This window comes from Balaenoptera musculus, chromosome 3 (assembly GCF_009873245.2).
Source record: "Balaenoptera musculus isolate JJ_BM4_2016_0621 chromosome 3, mBalMus1.pri.v3, whole genome shotgun sequence".
Taxonomy (NCBI): Eukaryota; Metazoa; Chordata; class Mammalia; order Artiodactyla; family Balaenopteridae; genus Balaenoptera; species Balaenoptera musculus.
Genome location: NC_045787.1, coordinates 125,857,084 through 125,878,034, shown reverse-complemented (window position 1 = coordinate 125,878,034; position 20,951 = coordinate 125,857,084). Strand labels below are relative to the sequence as shown.

At 53.2% G+C, this 20,951-nt stretch overlaps 1 protein-coding gene across 3 annotated transcripts in view; it reads right to left on the bottom strand.

Annotated features, from left to right (window-relative positions):
- The window catches only part of SYNPO (synaptopodin), a 36,632-nt gene extending 27,287 nt beyond the window's left edge, over positions 1-9,345 (bottom strand). The window contains exon 1 of one of the 3 annotated variants that reach the window (XR_005019209.1): positions 3,047-3,162. Coding sequence is in view for 1 of the 3 variants with exons in the window: in XM_036845907.1 (XP_036701802.1) it covers positions 8,723-9,119 (397 nt within the window). In the remaining 2 variants the exon portion in view is untranslated. The other 2 variants (XM_036845907.1, XM_036845911.1) reach the window with 2 other exon arrangements.
- Between the last annotated feature and the right edge of the window lie 11,606 nt (positions 9,346-20,951).

Below are 20,951 nucleotides of genomic sequence, written 5' to 3'. Positions count from 1 at the left end.
CTCACACACACACACAGGCCTGGTAGAGCCCAGCTGCCCCTGTGACCAGATCACAGGCCTAGGTTCCTTTGGGTGGACAGCCTGAAGCCCTGAGGGGTGAAGACATTTTCATAACCTACAGCCAATGCCCACCCCACTTCCTGCCCCCAGCTCTTAGTTTAGACTCTTCACCAGCCTCTGAAACACCCTTCCTCCCAACCAAATCCCTCCCATTCTTCTAGACCCAAGTTCTGGACATGCCAACTCCACAAAAGGCAGCCATGACCACACCTTCAAATAACATTCAGGGTGCTGATCCAGTGTCACCTCCAGAGAGAGGCCTTCCCTAACCACCAAGACAAAGACCCCCTCTAAGTGCTCTTCATCTTAGCAATGGCTTTTTGTTTGTTTTTCATGCTGCTTTTATCTATCTGAAACTATCTTGCTGAATTCTTTGCTTCCCTTTTTCTTGCCTATTTCCCCAATTAAAAAGCAATCTTGAGGGCAGGGACCAGTCTATCTTGTTCACTATTGTAACCCCAGTGCCTAAGGATCCACGTACCCCATTGCTAGACAGGGACACTGAGGTCCATAGAGGGCAAGGGATTCACCCAAGGTCATACAGCAAGCAAGTGGCAGAGGTTGGCCTAGCACCTGCAACTCTGCACTATGGCCCAGGGCACTTGGCCTGTCCCCATCCCCACCCCAGTTGACCCTCTGTTGGCCTATCTTGTCCCTGCCTTCACACTACAGTGGGGCCAGGGCCTGCCAGTCCTTGACAACAGTGTCCCTCCACTGCCCCAGGGGCCTTCGGTGCCCCAATCTGGGCAGCCCAGCCTGCTTCCCCCTCTGTCCCTCCCTTCCTGGCATCAGCATCTCCGATGAGCTCATGTCTGGAAGCCTGGGAGCTGCCCTGAAGGAAAAGGTGCCTCCCAGGCCGGGCCCCTAGGCCTGGAGGTGTGTTCAGCCTTGTGGGATGGCAGCCCTGGCCGGTGGAGAAAGTGTGATGACCCCCGCCCAGCCCAGCGCCCAGGGCTGTGCAGTGGGCTCAGGGAGACATGTGTCATCCAGGGAGATAGAGCATGACTAGGGGTAGAGAGGAGATGGAGAAAAGGCTCCTCCTGTGCTTCTCCCATCTCTCCAGGTGCTCCTCTGCCACACTGGCCCCTCCTGCTTGTCAAGGAGCTGCTCTGTCCCAAGGAAAGGGGGCTCTGCTGCCTTCTCCTCACAGAACCACCCTGAGCAAATCTCTTCCCCTCCCCGGCCTCAGTCTCCCCAACTCTAAAATGGGGAGATTAGATAAAATGCTGACTGAAGAGGCTAGGGATCAGTTGGGAACCAGGCACCAAATGCCACAGGATTTTTTTCTTTTTTCTTTATTTTATTTTATTTTTTACCTTAGGGGAAAGGCAGCAGACAACAAGGGAGGGAAGGAGTTCACAGGCCTTATTTTGATAATGTAAATGCTGATTCCAACCACAGTTTAATTTAGGTACTAGTCTGGGGGCGGGGAACAGGGGTGGGGGGTGGGGGGAGCTGTTCCAAGGCCTGCAAAGTGGCGATGGGGAGCCAAGGTGGCATAGCAGCAAACAATTTGCTTTTGGGAAGTTCTCTGAATATCAAACTAGAATTATCCTAGTCCATTCCCCTCGTTGTACAGATAAGGAAAGAGAGGAAGAGGAACCAACCCAAGATCCCACAGGGAGACAGAGGCAGGTGTTCCCCCACCTCCCAAGCAAACGAAGCATTTTCGCCTCCCTTGAGGTCCCATTCCACTGCCTGAGATAATACAGCAAGCACTGGAGGAGCAAGAGGCCATCAGTTTGCTTGCGGTGCTGTCCCCCAACACAGGGTGGGGGTCCGGCCTGGCCTTGGTGACAGTCAGGCTGGCACCAGCAAGGCTTACGGTGCCCTACCCCAGCGTACCCTAGTCCCTCTAATCAGCATCCTGCCTCATCCTAATCGTGCAACATGACAGGGGTGGGGCAACCTCCGACTGCCCCTACAGCCACTACCAGTGCTGCTGTCTCCAACGCAGTTAGCCCCTCAGGGGCCACCCACCCACCCTCTCACTGGGAGCCAGAGAGGGCAGGAGGCTTGCCCCAAGATCACAGAGCAAGGTGGTTTACTCCAGTGCCACCTGCCACTCAGGGTAGGACGGGGACTGGGGCGCATGCCGCTTCCCCACTGGCTCTTGTCCCTGTGAACAACCCAGACATGGAACATGGGAGGTCCTGTCCCCATCCAGAGTTAGCCTATAACTTGGGGTGGAGGTGGGGAGGAGGGAGACCTTTTCTCCCGAGTTCTCAGAAAGGTCCTGTCCGGGCTCTGGATGGAGCCCCCTGATTCCACGGTGTAGTGGTTAGATAGGAGCCCCGCCCTTCACCTCTAGGGCCTCCGCGCTCACCTTGGGGCAAACTGTGAGAATGCGGTGAAGAGCCCTTAGGACAGTTCCCCCTCTCCCCCACAGGCACGCAGGAAAGGCCTCGATTTCCCCAGGTGGGGCTCGCGCCGGTGTTCCCCGCGGTCTGCGGGTTCCGCGTCCTGCGTGCCTCGCCCTCACAGCCGGACCCGGGCGCCCCGCCCGCGGGAAGGGGTGAGGGCGCGGGCCCAGCACACGCCGTTCCCGCTGCCCCACAGGCGCCCATGTTGGTCAACCCCCCGGGAGAGCCCAACCCGCCACTTCCCGGAGTCAAGCCGTTCCCCCCTTCCCCAGAGCGGGCCGGGGGGCGCAGACCCGCGGGCCCGCGGCTGCCCCGGCCGCGATCTGCTTGCGGGCTGGGGCTCGAGGGCTGGAGCTCCCACGCAGCCCGGCTTCGGGGCGTCCTCCCGCTGCTGAGCTGCCGCGGAGCTTCGAGATTTCCCCAGGTCCCCGCCTCCACCCCACCGTACAGGTGGGGAAACTGAGGCCCAGAGTGTAGCAGCGACTCGGCCAAGGTCACCCTGCGTGTGGGGACTGGAGCCCAGACGTGCCATCTCCACGGGCAGCACCTAGACCGGCACAGGTGGGAAGGGGCGAGGCTCGCTCGGCACCGTCACCCCTGCCCGGCCGGCGCCCCTCACTCACCTCCAGCCTCCGCGCGCGGTCCCCGACCTCACCGGCGCCGCCACCTCCGCGCACCTGGCCACGTCCGTCAGCGCGCCCCGCCCCGATCGAGACCCCCGCCGCCCCCCCCGCGCCGGGCGCCCCCTCCGAACCTCCGCCACAGCCCACTCCACCGCCTAGCAGGCTGCTCCGGGACCGGGAGCCGGGAGAGCTGGGCGGGCTGGCGAGCCACGCTCCTGCCGCCCGCTCCCCGGGGCCCTAGCGCCGCCCTTCCCGCCCGCCCCGCCCCGCCCCGCCCAGCCCAGCCCAGCCCAGCCCTCGGAGGTGCGACTCCCTCCGCCACGGGGCTAGGCCTCCCGTCTCCCCTCGGGTCCCGTCTCTCTCCCTCTTTCCTCTCCCTGGCCTCACTCTCTGCTGCCTGATTGTCTGTCTCTCTGTTTCCTCCTCAATTTTTGGGTCTCTCGATGGGTCCCTGAATCCTTCTGCTTTCTCTTTCACTCAGTTTCTTCATGTCTCTCCCATCTATTTCATCCCCCCCTCTTTCCTCTATCCTTCCCACTAACCCCATTTTAAGTCTGTCTTTGTGAGTCCCCATAACTGACACCACCTCCCATCTCCCCAGCCCGTTTCCTTTCAGACCCAGATGCAGTACCCTCTTAGGCCCATCCTCTCCCTCCTCAGCCCCAGTAACTAGAATAACTGTCTAGGACTTAGGCAGGTAGGACTGCCTAAGTAGGCCTTGGCAAATGGAGGTTGAGGAAGGTTGTCACCTCCCAGGCAGTCTGGGGCCATCCACTGTCTTAACTAGTGGGCCAGCAACAACAAGGGCAGTGACGTTCAGAGCCCCATGGCAAGGGTCATTGTGCATCAGAATCTAGTGGGGATGCTGTGAAAAGTCAAGATTTCCACAATCAGGTGCCCCCTCCCAGTGGTGGAGGGGCTAGCAATGGGCTTGGAAACTGGGCTGATAAGAAGCACCCTTCACGCCCCCAACAATTCTGAAACAAAGCACTTGGAAAAACGCTGTCCTGGGTTTTCACCGAAGTTTCCCTGGGTTCCAAGTACCCCACCCCTTTAACCAGGGTGGTTCCATTTCTGTGTCCTTTATGTCAAGGTTCTGTGTTTAGATTTCTGCCAGAGGAAGTTGGAAATGTGCTGATATAAGCCCACTCACCCAAGGTTCTGTGAAATGCCGAGGTGCAAGTGGCCTGGTTTTGAGACGTGCCCTGTCCCCAGTGGGTGGGCTTAGAGTGCATGGGGTCAGGTGACAGAAGGGACAAACCCCTTCCCTGGCTGCTGACCCTCTGCTTGGCTTCATGGCTTCAGAGAATCCCTCTGACCCGGTGGCTGCTCTTGTGCTGGGGCTGTCCCAGGTGACGGTGGGGGGTGGGGTGGAGGTGGGCACTGAAGGGGTCCTGGGGATTCGCATCAGGCAGGGTATTGCCTGCTCTGTGAGTGCACGTGCTATAGCCCAGCCTGTGAGAAACCAGGAAACAAACTGTGTGGGAGAGAGAAAGAGAGAGAGAGAGGGAGGGAGGCTAGGATTACTGTGTGGGTGGGTATGAAAGTGAAAGAGATGGGAGAAGGGAAGGACAGAAAGTGGTTCGGTCTGTATGTGGGTATGTGACAGTGGGTGTGCAGCGTGGATATGCCTGTAGGAGAGAGTGTGTGCATGCAAGAGAGATTGCACAGTGTAGGTGTGTGAGCAAAAGAAAATGGAGAAAGGAACATGCTTTTAACCTGTATCTAAGGGAGGGAATATGTGTGCTTGTATGTTTTCAGGTGGGACTGCTATGTATGCAAATCTGACACATGTGTCCACATGTGAAAGTTAAGCATGCATGGGTGAGGGGGGTGTCTGTGGGAGGGTGTGTGCCAATGTCTACCCCATGCACGGGTGTGTTGGTGTCTGAGAGCATGCACATGTGTGCAGTTGTGAATATATACACGTGAGCGTTTGCATAAGAACATGGTGTGTAGACATCATTGTACATACACATGTGTTTGTAGGGAGTGTGAGCGAGTATGTGTGGGTACACGTGTGAGGTCTATGAGAACCTGTGAGCCCTGCTCCTACACCATCACCCTTATTAGAGTCACCGTGGTCGGGGAGGGGAGGGAGAGTGGGCAGCACCTTGCCGCTCTGTCTGCCCTCTATTCCACGGGCCTGAGGAGCAGGGGCCTTGTCCTTGGCCCAGGGATCAGCTCTCATCATGGGCGCTGACTCCTCTGCCTCAACAAGATAGACATGGCCAGGGGCAGGGCTCCTCTGACAACCCAGATCCACACCCCCATCTCCACCCCAAAGGCTTGGAGCAGTGTCCACTAGAGTTGGAAAGGTCTCCAAATTCTCCAGATAACCTGGACCCCCAGAACAATGGCCTGGAGAGGAGGGAAGGTGGGAATTCCAAAGCCACGGGCAGAGGAGGGGCTGGATTGGCAGTGGATCCCATGTCTCCCTGCGTGTCTCCAAGGAGGAGGGGGTATGGCTTGTCCACCATCCCTCAAAGTCTGAACAACCTTTCCCCAGCCCCAGGTGGGTAGAAGAACACAGCCTGCTGCCTTGTCTCCATGGAGACAAGGCAGCACAGAGGGTGGTTGAAAGCATGGGCCAGACCTCCCAGGGTTCAAATCTCAGCTCCTCCACCCTCTGGCCTGATACTTTGACAAGTCACCTAAACTTGTTATGCCTTAGTTTCCTCATCTGTCAAACAGATAAGAAAATTATGAACTTCAGAGGGTTGTTTGGAGGATGAAAAGAAATAACCCATGCAAAGCATTTAACACAGGGCCTGGCAGCTGAATTGAGGGGCAGAAACCCTGGGTTCCAGCTGTAGCTTTGCCACCAGCTTACTGTGTGACCTTGGACAATTCACTTGCCATCTCTGGACTTAGGAATCTCCACAAGATTATCTATAGAATAATCTCAATAAGCCCTGCCAGTTATGACCACCTGAGACTTTGTGGGAAGTACAGCGTGGGTCTCTCTTGGTGAGCTATGGACTAACCAGCGCTGATGAGGAGCCCTATGGGACACTTTCCTTCCCACGTATCTTCTCTCAAGTTGGCAGCAGCTGATAGCAGGAAACTTGAGCTGCAGGCTGCTGCCCACCTCATCTCTTTGCATCCCCTGACCCTTCAGCCTGCCAAGGACCCCATTCTGCCCTGCTCAGCTGGTACTCAGGCCTTAGCAAAATGTCACTGGAACCCACCCCCCCCCCGCCAAGTGGTGGATACGCAAGGCAGAAGATGCCGTGACCCATAGTTTAAACTGTCAGGGAGCACTCAAGAGAGGCAGGTATAATTGCGGAAGGATGGGTGTAACTGTCTGAAGATGCTTATAATCTTTTGGCAGTAATGGGAGGAAGTTTTAAAAGGACGCCTTAATCTGCTAATAACCTGGCAGCTCCACAGGCCTCTTCCCTCTGCGTAGAGAGAAGGGACTCTGGCCACTCCCTTTCTCAAGGGTGCAGAAAGGCCAGTGTAGGCTCTGACTCAAGACCACCCAGGTTTCTACTCTCTCGCAAGACCCAGCTTCCTTTCTGCCTCCACTTCTGAGAAGTCTCCCCTGCCCACTCCATCCTCCTGAGGTTACTCCTACCACTTCTGTCCCTAGAAATGTTCAGGACAGAACTAGATAACCATCTGGCTAGATGTTAAAGAGAGGAATGAACCAGACTGTGAGCAAGAAGAACAAGACCATAGTCTCAGCTCCAGCGCTGACTGTGACCTTGAGCAAGGGACATAAGTCTCTGAGCCTCAGTTGCCTCACCTGTACAATGGGGAGAATAATAGCTGCCTTGAAAGGCTAGAGTAAGATCAACAAGAATGAGATACCATGAAATGGGCCAGCTCTGTGTGAGAAGCCAACAGGAGTCAGTACTGGTAGTATCTCCATATATGGTCTCTTCCCCTCAAGGGTGTCAGCAGTCAGCACTTGCCCGTGTAGATCCAGAGCACAGTGGTAGCCAAGAGCAAAGCCCCACATTCAAAACACTGTGATTGAATCATGGCTTTGCAGCTTGCTGGCCATGAGTCTTGGACAAGTCACTTATATTCTCTGAGCCTCAGTCTTCTCTTCTGTATAATGGAGATAGTAACAGTATGTCCCTTATGGGGATTGTTATGTGATTAAATGAAGTGATATGTGTAGAGCTCTTAGCACAGTGGACTTGGCACATGAGGGCTCAACAAAGAATAGCTCTTGTATTGTTGCACTGACGATGATCATTTTAGTTGTTATCAACATCCCTTACCTGCTTATCTAGATTACTCTACAACCTCCCGATAGCTCTATGAGGTAGATAGGGCTCATATTTTTATTTTATTTTCACAGATGAAGAAACTGGGAAGGGATTTTTGGGGGCTTGGCTAGTTGCATCAGGTCCAGAACCAGCACCCATGTCTCCTGACCCCCAGCCATGGTCTGTGAGAGGGAAGGGAGCAGGTCCTGAGGCTTCCGGCTCTAGGGGACCTGGATTTGCGTCGACTCTGGTGTGGAGGCCTGTCTCCAAGTTCAAGGCTGCTGGATCCTCCTGGGATCCTCCTCCTTCCTACCCCAAATGCATTGAAGACCCCTCCTTGTTCCTGCCTGGCTCCCTGTGTAACCCAAGCCTGGGGGCCATGGGAATGGGGAATGGTGCCCGTGGGGGGTGGTCAGAGCCTGGAGAGAATTATTTCGGAAAAGAGAGTGGGTGGGAGGCTGGTGAGATGCCAGGCTGGGTGTCAGCGACGCCTGCACAGAAATGAAGTGCTCCTTCAGTTTCCTGACGCACAAGCCCTCCCAGGCCTGTGTCCCCCGCACGCCCTGCGCCCCCGGGATCTGCTGGCAGCGGCTCCCGCCTGAGCGAGCATGGCCCGGCTCATGTCCTCCCCATCTGGACCCACTTCAGCGTTGCCATGGACCCAGCGGTGGAGGTGATTCAGTGTGGGTTCCCCTGTCCCGCCCTGCTCTGCCGACTCTTGCCGCCTGTGGGAAATTGATCTTCCTTCCTTCCTTCCTTCTGTGCCATGCACACCGAGCTCTCCCCTACACAATGTCATTGAGTCATCAGTGCAGCCCAGGTGATGTGCCTCTGTCGCCTCTAACAGATGGGAAACCAAGGCCTGGATGAGGAATGTGGGCTCGGCTCAGCCACCGACAGGCCGAGTGACCTGGAGCAGTCTCTTCCTCAGTCTGGGCCTCAGTTTTCCCACCTGTAAAATTAGGAGGTCGGTTTAGATCAAAGGCTCAGTCTGTACCTCAAAAGCACCATGAGGGCAGGGACCACATCTGTTTCACCCCGTGCTGCATCCCCAGCACCCGCAAGTAGTTGGCACTTAGTACGTTCAGCAAGGTGGTCCTGCCCCATCAGTTGCTCAGACTCTAAGGTCATTTGTTACCACGAATGATCAAAGGGCAGACAAGAGTGAGCGATGGGCTTTTTTTAACCAAGCATGATGACGTGGCTTTCTCTTGCTGCCTTCTCACGTGCCCTCTTTGGCAGAGAAAAGAGTGGACTTAGATGTGGTACAGCTGGAATGACACGTATGGCACAGCCTCCCCTGTCTCTCCACAGCTGTTAATCTGGGCAGGCCCGTGGGACTCTGATGGTCTCTTGTGTACCACGGGAAAATATGGTCAGGAGTGCCTGTGTTAAGGACCTGTGGGGTCCCCCATGACTCTGGCAGTCCAGAGGGAAAGGGCCATGAGCTTACCTGGTTTCTGGGCAACCCTGGGCCCAGGGCTGGGGCTGAGGCTGGCTGTCATCACCTGCTGGGCCTTCACCGTGTCCCAGTCCTGGCTGGCTCTGTTGTCATGCTGGGAACCCCCTCGTACCTCCCTGGAGCACCTGGGTGACTGGATGCCCCGGGCTCTGGGAAGCTGTGGTGCCCCTTGGGTGGCTCTGCAGGCGTTGTCCTCACTCCTTCTGGCCACTTCGTTTTCCTCCAAGTCCGTGAGCCCCGCCTCTCCCTGTAGGCCCTCCTCGCCGCCGCTCTCCTCGGCTTCCAAGGCCAGACACCTGTAGCTCCCGTCAGGAAGCCCAAATGTGCAGGGGGAGGACTTGCCTTCGCTGGGCCCCAGGGGCGGGGGTGGGAGGTGAGGGCCCAGCATGGTGCTGCCTCTCCTCAGGAGCACAGAGAAGCTGGCGCCTGGGCTGAGGCCCGGACTGGAGGCTCCGAGTAAGCCCTGGTGTCTGCTCTTCTCGGGGCCTTCTCTGGCTCTCTGCAGCCCTGCCTTCCTCAGCCGACTCACAGAGCCGGAATGGGGTCCAACTGCTAGACTTCCTGGACGGGGTGGGTGGTGGACCCCCAAGCCCTCCTCCTTAACCCGTCTCTCGTCTGTGAGGCCTCCCCTTCAAGATGATCTACCTGCAGAGGGAGAAAAGAAACAGTGCACGAGGCGGTTCGCTGCGTGTTCCAGGCTGAGTCTCTGAGACCACTTTAGGGGAACCCTGAGAACTGAACTGACTGGCGTTTGGGGTACGGGTCTCAACGTGTCCATAGGAAAGTCCCAAGCTTCAGTCATTTGACATCCCAAATTTTTGCCCCAATTTTTGCCATATCCTTATGCCACTTACACTTTATTTGCTTAATATCTTTCCGTAAATCAACTTTAAATAACTTACTTCTATTACTTTAGACTTATCTTAAGCAATAATTGCAGAGAAACCACAAATATGTTGTGCTAAGTCATTTTCCCCCTTAATACACATTAAATAAATACCTAGTTATTTAAAAATATTTATCTGGGCACCTCCTAGAAAAAATTCTCTCATGTGTCACCAAAGGTACATATGCCACAAGGAATCACAGCAATGGTGGTGCAGAGGGTGCAAGACTGGGGCCAGGACCCCCTGAGGAGGCTGTGCACCAAGGGATGTGGTGCAGTGATGTGCTTACATGCCCAGGCTTTGAGCTAGAATCCCACCTCTGCCCCCTGTGTGGTGGGGAACAAGTCCCATGACCTTTGTGGACCTCAGCTTCCCCATCTGTAAAATGGGAACTGTAATATTTCCATCATAGTGTTGCCATGAGGATTAGGTGAGAAAATGCATGCAGAGGACTTAGGACAGTTTCTGAGACATAACTTAATACATGTTGACTATTCTTTCATTCCACCAAAAACTTTTGAGCTCCTGTTTACATTTTAGACACCATAAAATGTACTGGGGCTACAGTGGGACTAAAGAAGACATGGTACTCTGGCTTGTGAAGCCTTCAAATCTGGTGGGGAGAGCTGTGAATGACAACAGGGACAATAATAATAACAGTATGATTATTTAGAAATGTTAAAAATGATGGCAGTCCAGGAGAGAGGGGATGGAGTCTTTCTATAGGGATGTGCGGAGGGGATAGATGGGAGAGAAACTTGGGTGGAAGAATTGGCTGGGCGGGGAGGCAGATGGAGAGTGGGTGTGAAGGAAGAGGGAGGAGGCTAGGATGCAGCCCAGTTCGTCACTCTGGTGACAGCGTGATTTCGTTAATAGAGATCAGGAATAAATGGTAAGGAGCAGGTGTTCAGGGGAGCAGGGAGATGAGTTTGATTTGGGATTTCCGGGGGAGATGAGCACGGTCAGCTCCACATGGAGGCCTGAAGAGCAGGAGAGAGTTGCAGGTTGGAGACAAAGATTTAAAAATCATTTGTGGAGGCCCCAGGCAGAGGTGGGCAAGATGCCCCAGGATGGGCAGGTAGAGCTTAAGTCAGGGTCAGTGACCAATTGCACTCGGGAGGAAACCTTGAAGTTTATAGACATTGGTTAACAGATCTTGGATTCCACCACTGCTTAGCTGTGTGAACTCTGAAGAATCTGAACTCTCTGAATGTCACTTATCCTGTTATAAAACAGAAAGAGAAGAATCCCCCCACCTCCTACTGGCTGCCCCATGGGCGGTGAGAATCCTGAGAATTGTTAAAGGCTGTGGATGTTGGTCACCTCAGGGCCTGGGCTGACCTCTGCTGCTGTGGTACCTGGAGGCCATGCCTCCGCCCACAGGCAGGGTCAGGCATCCCCCACCCCAGTAGGCTCCTATGAGGGAGGTACTGTTATCCCATTTCGGAGGTGGGGAAATTGAGTATCAGAGAGGCGAAGTGACTTCTGGCCTAAGTCACACAGCTAGTAAGCGATAAGGCTGGTCTCTGAACCCAGCTCTGGCACCTTGACCGTGATGGTGGACACAGAGAAAAGAGGTTCCAGGGCCTCATTCGTCTCCAGATTCCTTCTCACTCGCCAGCTGCTGCCAGATTTCTGCCATTGGAGTTTCAAAGAACCTTAGAATCTCACGAAGGGCCAGTAGAATTCTGAAGAGACCTAACTGGCTGTTTGACCTTGGGCAGGGGCCTTCTGCACTCGAGTCGGTTTGCCCAAAGGCACCATGGTGGGCTCGAGCCAGATGATGCTGGAGGGTCCAGCCAGCCCTGGCATTGCAGGATGCCATGATTCTAAGCCTTTGGAGCCCTCCATCGCCACCGCCACCCGCCCCACCATGGAGCCAGATGGCAGGAGGCAGGAGTGGGTGTGGGGGGGCAGGGCTCCCTGGGACGCCCCACGGGGCCTCGCCTCACTCTATGCCTGCTTCTGTTTTGCTGTATTTGACGGTGGCCACGGTTTCCAGGAAAGAAGACAGAGGCGGAAAAGTTAACTTTCCGCCACCCACACAAATATTTTTGGCCGGCGTTGTCTTCGCACTGCCAAGCCGGGAGGGAGGAGTTGGCAGGAGCGCTCCAATTCAAGTCTCCCTCCCAAGGAGGGAAGGCTCCCAGCCCAGCTGGGGGGTCTGGGCAGGCCCCATTGTGGGCCCAAGCCCTGGAACACCCACCCTGCTCAGGAGCCCGGGGCAGGGGCGGGGGTGTCAGGACCCGGAACAGTAATGGCAACTGCCACTTACTGAGCATCTGCTGGTGCTTGGCCAAGGCTTTGACCTAACGCTCCTGTGGGACAGCCACGTGAGTGCTGTCTACAGATGAGGAAACTGAGGCACGGAGAGAGAAATTCTGCATCCAGGGTCACAGGGGGCTGAGTGGTAGAGCTGCTGGGCCCCGTGCTCTTACCCGCACTCTCAGTGGCTGCAGACTTGACTCCAGGGACCCCGCACAGCCCCTGAGGTTGCGCGCTCAGACACAGCACACCTGTCTGTGTGGGCACGGCTCTGCCGTGGGCAGGAGAGAGCCTGCTCCGGCCTCCACAGAAACGGGAGGGGGAGTCCTCTAATACCAGCTTCCCCAAGTCCACAGCCCTCCTCTGGCCACAGGCCCAAGGTTCTAGGCCATCCAGCCTCAGCTGATAGGGCTGACAGAGTCCAGCAAACCCGCCGCGCTCACCTCAGAGAGGGGAGCTCTGAGCCCAGAACAGGGAAGGGATCACCCAGGTTGTACAGAAGTTTCAGACACAGGCCTGGCATTAGAGACCAGGTGTCAAGACACCTGCCTCCAGCCTCTCGCACAAGCCCTGCTCCCTCCTGAGCGGTCAGCCTCCTGTCCTCCCTCCCCTCGCCTCCCATGAATCCAAGCAGGGCCCCCAGGACCAGAGGCCTAGCTGAGCATCAGATCTCTACAGCCCCTGTCCGTGCAGCTCTGAGGGTCTGCCGAGATCTCCAAAGGCTCCTTCAGTGGTTGGCTTCTGCCATGAGTGGGCCCAGGGGACGTGGCCTTGGGAGCCTCACGTCCCTATGTGGTGGAGGAAGGGAACTGGCTTTGGAATCAGATCTGGGTTTGAATTCTGACTCCTCTGTTCAGTGGCTGCCTGACTCTGGGCAAGTCTCTCTGTCTTTGTGAGCTTCAGTTTCCCCTCCTGTAAAACAGATTAAAACAGAGCCTACTTCACAGGGTTGTTGAGGGATTAATTGAAAAATACAGGCTCGTTCCTTTACTTGGCAGGGGATGAGGGAGCAGGGCTGGGTGCTGCTCACCTATGGGGCTCTGGGGATGCTTGGCTCACAGGCCAGGTGAACATAAAGCACAGTCTGGCCTCCCCTGATTCTTCATCGTCTTCAGCGCCCTCAGCCTGCTTTGTAGCTGCAGAGGAAATCAAGGGAGTGAGGAACGCTGAGGATCAGGGCTTAAGTAGACGCATTGCAGGGTCAGGCATGGGCTCCTAGTTTTGACTTTCCCCCTGACTTATTGAGTCAATGCTGGGGAAATCACAGGATCTGATTTTGTAAGGGGGAGACTAGAGTAGGCAGAGAGGGGATAAGCAGCCCAGGAAGTTTAAACCCTTATTCCTCTGAAGGACTCCATACCTGGCCTCCCTACCTGCAATCTCTCCCTGTCTCCATCCTCTACAGGATCTGGTCCCTTCTTCTAAAGTGTACCTCTGAGTGTGTTGCTCAGCTGCTCAGGAACCCTCCGTGGCTCCCCATCGCTCATGGAATAAAGAAAAGTTGCAAACAAAGGGAAATGCAGATTCAAAGGCAGATCTCATGATTCTTGGCTGAGGGGAAGGAAGGAGGGCTTCCTGGGGATGATGGATGATGCTTCAGTTGAATTTGAAGGATTTTGGCAGGAAGTGTTTGGCATTCTGATGAATGGAGGGTACTCCACCCATCAAGGCCCAGTGGAGGCAAGAAGGCAGGACCATTTGAGGATGAATCTGGAGAACCACAAGGGCCTGCATAGGCTGAGGCTAGGGCATGTGTGGCAGGGCAGAGGGAGGTGAGGCTGGGAGAGAAGGTGGCCAAATTGTGACAGGCTTCAGCTGCCTGGACTCTCTCCTGCTGGCTTGAGAGGTAATGTAGAGGGTAGCCCTATAGGGCTGCGGGAGCCATGGCAAGGCCCAGCTTTGGGGGTGGAAGTGGAGGCTGAAACAAGGGCTCGCGTGCAGACACCTCTGTGAGAGGAGCATTTTGAAGCAATTTCCTCAGCACTTGGCACAGCGCCAGGCACATAATCACAATGACAAAGATGATGGCTGAAGTTTATGAAGTGTTTACTACATCAGGTGTTATTCCAGACACTTAGTGTACATTGACTCATGTTATCCTCATCACAACCCTATAAGGAAGATACTATTATTATCCCCATTTTACAGATAAGGAAATTGAACTTATGTGGCTTGCCAAGCTCACACAGCTAGTGAGTGGCTGAGTTGGGGGTCATATCCTGATAGTCCGGCTCCAAATATCCCTCTTATCCATAGGCTGTACTGCCTTAATAGTTTAAGTACTTACTAAATGAATGAATGAATGAATGAGGAGGAAGAATGGAAAGATGGGAGGATGGAAGGGAGAGAGGGGAAGATTATCTGCAATGCTTGGTACACTGCCTGGCACATAGGAGTCACTAAATAAATATTTATCAAGTGGAATAATGGACTTGGAGTAACTGAGGTACTAACTGTATGTATAGCCTAGGGACAAAATTGGAGTCACCCTGGGGAAAGGGGTAACCCAGAACTGGTCCAGATGGCTCAGGGTGCACCTACCCACCCCACCCCTGTCTGGCAGCACCCTGGCGTTAGGAGTGGGGTGGAGGGTAGTGTCTGGACTGTCCAGAGCTGAGTTCTCTTGGCCACTAGGAAGAGAGCTTTTGTTGCCCTCAAGAGTCTGAGCTGAGAGTATGTTCCTGCCTTAGTGCTTTTCTCTCAAGGAGGGGATGGGAGCCAAGGTGGGTGGGGGTCTCTTCCCCATGGCTCCAAAGGGGGAGTCTCAACCCCCTCCAACCTCCAGAACTGGTGAGCATGAGGAAGCCTGCCATTTGGAATTATCTTGCTGTGTGTTCTGGAAGAGTCACTTCCTTTCAATGGGCCTCAGTTTCCCCAGCTAAAAAAGGCCTTGGGCAGAGTGGTTGGTGGGGATGGCAGTATCCACAATTGAAGGTGTCCCTGAATCCTCCCTGGACTTGCCCTCTCCTGGCATTTTCCAGTGGGCAGAGTCATTCCCAGAGGGATGTGCAAATGTGACCCCACATTACTGAGCCCTCCCTCCAGACCTGCAGGACAGACTGACCGATCGTGGCCTCCTTTCTTCTTGCCCTGGCCCCCAGCCATCACCACCCTGGCTGCCCAGCCTGCTCTGACTGCTCTTCCTTCCTCCCCACTTCCCTTCTCCCCGCTGTTCCTGTCCTACTCCTGGGGCATAAGGGGCCAGTGGTGGATGAGCGTCATGTGAAGCTGGGAGAGCTCTGGAAGCGTCAGGAAACCATCCCTTGACAAGAGGTAGCTGTGAGGGCCTGGGAAGAACTCCTGAGCTGGACACACTGGGTGGTCTCAGGAGAGATGAGTGTCAGCCAGGCCTCAGTTCAGCCTCATGATAGCTTGGTAACTTTGGACCAATCACTCATCTCACTGAATTCCCGTTGTCTTCTTGGTAGGATGGAGATTCACACATTCACTTATTCATTCATTCATTCTTTTGACACATGTTCACTGAACGCCTGCTCTGTGCCATCCACTATTTTAAGTCCTGGCAGTACACAGTGAACAGAAGAGAAAGAAACCCTGCCCACGTGAAGCTCACACGTTAGTTGGGGTGGACGGACAATAAATAAATAAGAAAGTATGTCAGAGGGTGATAAGTGCAATGGAAAAATAATTAAGCAGGAAAGGGGACTGGGGAGTGCATGTATCATTAGGACAGAAAAAACAGTGGTATTACCATGATGCTATCTTCTGTTTTGTATGGCATATGTATTTCAGGTTCACTATTATGTTAAATTCTCATATGCAATTAAAAATATATAAAATCAACATTAGGTGGCAAACTCAGGAACACAAACCCTGCAAGCCCCTGGGAGATGTCTTACGCTAACATTCTGATTATTTAAGCATTCACCACTTTAGAACCTTCATGTTCCACTATGAACCTGTCTACCGTTTAGGACTGAGCATGTTTATGGTCCAGTATATAAAAATATGATTTCACATATTAGCTTTATTTCTTTGAGAGTGTTCTTTTCCAAGTTCATTAAATGGACAGGGTGTCTCCTCGATGTAAAACACATGCTATACAACGAGTTTGAGGATAATAATAATGATATCCTATATGTTACTTTTGTTAAGGGGTGACTGAGGATATAATCAACAAGAGGCACCACTTATCGAACACTGACTGTGTGCTGGGCACTGTCCAGGTACATGATATCAAGTATGATCTTGTTTATTCCCCACAGTAACCTTAGAAGGCAGGTACCTACTACTATTCACATTTAACAGATGGAGAAACAGAGGCCGAGGGAGGATAATCTCTGCCCATGGTCCCAGAGCAGGAAAACAACCAAACCAGGACCTGACAGGTACCTGGCACCTGATATGATCACTTGTGGAGGGGGTGGTCTCCCCAGGGTCCGGGGAGAGGCCATTTTGCACCGTGCAAAAAACTCTTTATTCTGGGCCTGTCTCTGCCATGCCCTCTGCACCCCTGGATATGTCCCTTCACTCCTGGGCCTTAGTGACCCCCAACCACACAAATACAGGGCTGGGCTTGGAGTCTCCAAGTGCCCTTCCGGCTCTGGATTGCCTGAGTCCTGGTACCCAGGATGCTGGGGGCTTGAGCCCATTCCAAATGGACACACCAAATCCAGTCTGCTCACCAAATCAGCCAAGTTCCCTGCGCGTCACATCTATTTCTGCCCTGCTGGGTTTATAAATATGTGGGCCAGGGAACTAGCTTCAGTGGCACTGGAGAGACTGAAGTCATGGCTATAAATACAGGGCCAAGGCTGGCTGGGGTCAGGCAGGGGTGCTGCAGGGCCAACGCCAGCTTAGAAAACCACATCCTGGGGGTCCCACGTGCCGTCCAGTCTCCTCCTGGATACACAAGAAAATGGAGGCCCAGAGGGGCAGGGACTTGCCCAAGGCCACCCGGGAAGTGAGGTCAGAGGTGGGCCTGGACCACAAGGCTTCTGGTTCTGAGTGGAGGCTGCTCTTCACGCCACCTACTGCCCATTATCACAAGTCTCCACGCTGCCCTGGGGCTCACCCAGTTTAGCAAGAGCAAGATCTTATAATTTAAGTTTATAAAAGAAACCTCTACTGATAACATACTGCTTTTTATCTGTTGGAAATATTGGGGGCTTTCAAATTTTTCATTTGAGAAAGTGTTCTATGACTAAAAACTCAGCAAATTACTATAATATCTACCTTCTACTCAATAGGATACCCCCCACCCCCTTCACCGTGCCGCGTGGCCCAGCCATGTGCTGGAGCCCAGTGTACTGACCCAACAGCCAATTGTGTGAATCACTTCCCAACTCTGCGCTCAGTGACATCACTTTGGTAGCTTGAAATCAGCCATGGTGGGAGTCATTCCACCATGGATACGGGCAGATGCTACAAATCAGGGCTTTTTTCGCTCCAGAGAGCCAGTTGTTAAACATTTAACAGCACACCACTGGCTAAGACCATGGCTAGTAAATCCCTACGATGCCCGTTTCCTGGCTGTCTGAACTTGGGCCAGTTATTTTACCTCTGTGAGCCTCCACGTTTCCATCTGTAAAGTGGGAACTATAACCACACCAGCATCCTAGCTGCTGTGAGGACTAGATGAGCTTGTGCCCCAAAGGGTTAGCACAGCAGTTCCCAAAATTGTCTGCCTGATAGATCTCCCAAGATCTTTTACACATTCCAAAGCCCGGGCCACACCCTAAGCCAATTCAATCACAACCTCTGAGGCATTGGTATATGTCAAAATTTCCCAGGTGATTCCAATGTGCAGACAGGTTTGGGAACTACTTTGCAAGCGCTCAGCAACTGTCCAGGAACCACAGAGGGATAGGGGGCAATGCCAACCCCTTATCTCTGTTCCATTTAACTCGTGGGGTTTCATGAAAAAAAAAAGTATTAAAAAGTGTGTGGGGATTTGTGTGTTTGTTTGTTCTGTGTAAAGACCTAATCTGCCTAAGGGCATGCAGGAGGTGCTGCTTCCAGAGACCATAGAAGGAGGGGCCTTTGCCCCTTTCCTTCCAGATGTGTACCTGGCCACCCCACACTCCACAGCAGATGGGCCACAGGCTTATAAACCCCAAGGAGGCCTCACTTCATGTGGTACTCAGCTGGTCAGCTGGAGAGATGGAGAGACCTCAACCTGGTCTCTCCCTCACCTCCTAGAGAGAATTAGGCTGGCTCTTCTCAACCCACAGGCCAAGGGTGCACAAAGCTTGGCTTAGCCTGGGAGACATCAAGCTGCTGGCTTGGAGGACTCAGATTAAGAACAGAAACATCAGTGCTTATGCCAAGGGCTTGGGGCCTCAGCCCAGCTTCTCCCTGGACCACCACCAACAACAGCCAGTGATAAAAATAATCATTATGGTGCCTGACATTTATTGGATTCTTCCTATGCACTAGGATATAGCATAGCAAGCACCTTGAAAGGCAGTCTAGTATACAACTGTGTGGTCCAGTATGGTGGCCACTAGCCACATGTGCTACTAAGCTTTTGAAAGGTGCTGAGTTCAAACTGAGATGTGCTATAATGCATACCAGATTTCCAAGGCTTAGAACCCAAAGAAGAACATAAAGTGTCACATTAATGACTTTTTTAAGATTTATTACATGTTAAAATGATACTATTTTGGATTTAAGTGAACGTATTATTAAGATAAATTTCTCAGGTTCCTTTTCTTTCACCTGTTTCTTTTTGCTTTTTTAGTGTGGCTTTTAGAAAATGTAACATTACATATGTGTTTGCATTTATTTCAATGGACAGCGCTGGCATAGAGGTTAGGAGGGCAGGCTCTCTAGGGCCCCACTCCTGGGCTTTGAATTGTATTCTGTATTCTCCCACTTACCAGCTGTGAGACCTTGGGCAAGTCATACAACTCTCCGTGCCTTGGTTTTCTCATCTGTCCAACTAGGATAATAATAGTACCTACCTCTTGTGGCTTTAATGTGCCTGGCACAGAGAAAGTACTCAGGAAAGACGAGCTGTCAGGGGACCACCTGGCCCTGGGCTAAGTGATATCCTTGGATCATCTCATGCCTCAGTAAGTGCTGAGCTCCCCATCACTGGTGGTGAACAAGCAGAGCCTGGGAAACTCCTTGGCAGGCTGCTCTGGAGGGAGTCCCAAAGTTGAATGTGGGTGGGGGAGGCACTGGATGAAACGGTCTTTGAAGATGGCTCCCAGCACTGACACTGCGTTATGCTGCTGTCTGCCCCTTGCTTGGTGTTCTCTACGCATCCTCTCTTCCTCACCATGTCCTCTTTTCCTTTCCCAAATCTTTATTCAACCCAACTGAATGTATTAAACGTTTATAGGTGCCAAGGAAGGTCAGCACTGTGCAGGACACAGGGGAGAACAGAGGGAAAGCAGAAGTGGTTCCTGCCTTCCAGGAGTCTAGTGTGGTCAGAGGGGCATGAGACAGGGGCTTGAATAGTTATAATACAAGGTGGGAGGTGGCAAGAGCCGTGAGATGCTATTCAACCTCTTTGAGTCTCCGTTTCCTCATCTGTAAAATCGGGCCAATGATAGCACTACCTTCTAGGCACTGTTGTGAAAATTAAATGAGATGATGTGGGAGAAGCACTTGGCACAGTGCCAGGCATATGGACGGGCTCAGGAAGTGTTGGTTGTTACCCTGGCTCCACAAGGGCTGGCATCGCATCAGTTTTGCTCCCCATTCACTCATTTAGCAAGCAGTTTACATACATATCCTATGAACCCGGACTGCTCTGGGAGCTGGGAGTACAGTGGGGGCTTGGATGGGTTGAGACCAGGGCAGGGTGGCACAGGGGAGGCAGGGAGTAAGCCATTAGATGAATAAATAAACCAAGTAATTTCAAAAATGAGAAGTGCTCTGAAGGTGACAGAGGGAAGAAGCTCACCCCCTACTCTACTGCAGCCACTGTCACATCACTAAGTGCTAGCATAATGCCTGGCACCTAGTAGGTTCTCAATAAATGCACGCCAAGCAGATCTCAAATGAGAGACACTATGGGGTGTGGAAAAGAGTGGGACTGATTCTGCCTGGGAGCCTTCCCTGACTGGGGGAACCACATTGTCAGCCCACCAATGACCTGGCAGGCTCAGAAGCAGGAGCCCAGGGGTGGAGGTCTGGGTTCAAGGTGGAGTTATGATCACCTCGTACAAGCCACTGACTTCGGGCAAATGCTTTCTCCTCACTTGCCTCCATTCACCCCACCATACAGGGAGGGGGTGGACAAGGTGCTTCCCAAGGGTTCCTCCAACCATGTGGATTACCCTGTCCAAGAATTTGTGTCCTGGTCCTGGTGGGCCATGGGGAGAGGGTGGGAGTTGAGGCCATGCAGCATGGAGAGACTGGGCGTGGGATGTGCTCAGGCCTCCCTGGGGACCCCTCACCTTCAGCACAACCTGTGGGAAGAGCTGGAGTCAGGAGACACCGAATTAGAGCGGCTCGGTGTTGGGACTGGAAGGGAACTAAAGCCCCCATCTCAATCTCAAATCCCCTTTCACTAAGGCCTCCAGCCTTGTGCATCTCTGGTGTCAGTGGCCTCACTTTCCCCAGAGGCAGCTCATTCATTCCATCTTTCGCATCCCTTTTCTAGAGAGGTGAAATCTCCCCCCACTCTACCCCACTGATTTTAATCCCATCCTCTGAGTATTTTCTATTCCCTTCCTCAAGCTAAACCTCAGTCCCTTCAACTATTCCATATAGGGAAGAATTTTCCGACCCCTTCTCTCCTGTTCACACTCCTCTACTCTCAGCCCAGTCTGTCACATTCTCAGAACTAAACTGACCACAATAATCCAGGAAAATCAAACCAGCATAGACCAGGGCAAGACCATGACCTCCCTCATTCTGGGCACTCTCTCTTTATTAATGTAGCCTAACATCAGATTAGCTTTTTCCCCCCTTTCAACTGCTATATCTCTGCTAAATTATATTGTCTTTATGCTTCACCAAGACATCACTATACCACTGCTACTTTTATGCCACATCTCCCACACCCTGTACCTGTACAGCTGGCATTTTGAGCCCAGTAGAGGACTCTGATATGTATTTTAGTTGGTTTGGCCCTCGACTGGAAAGGATTC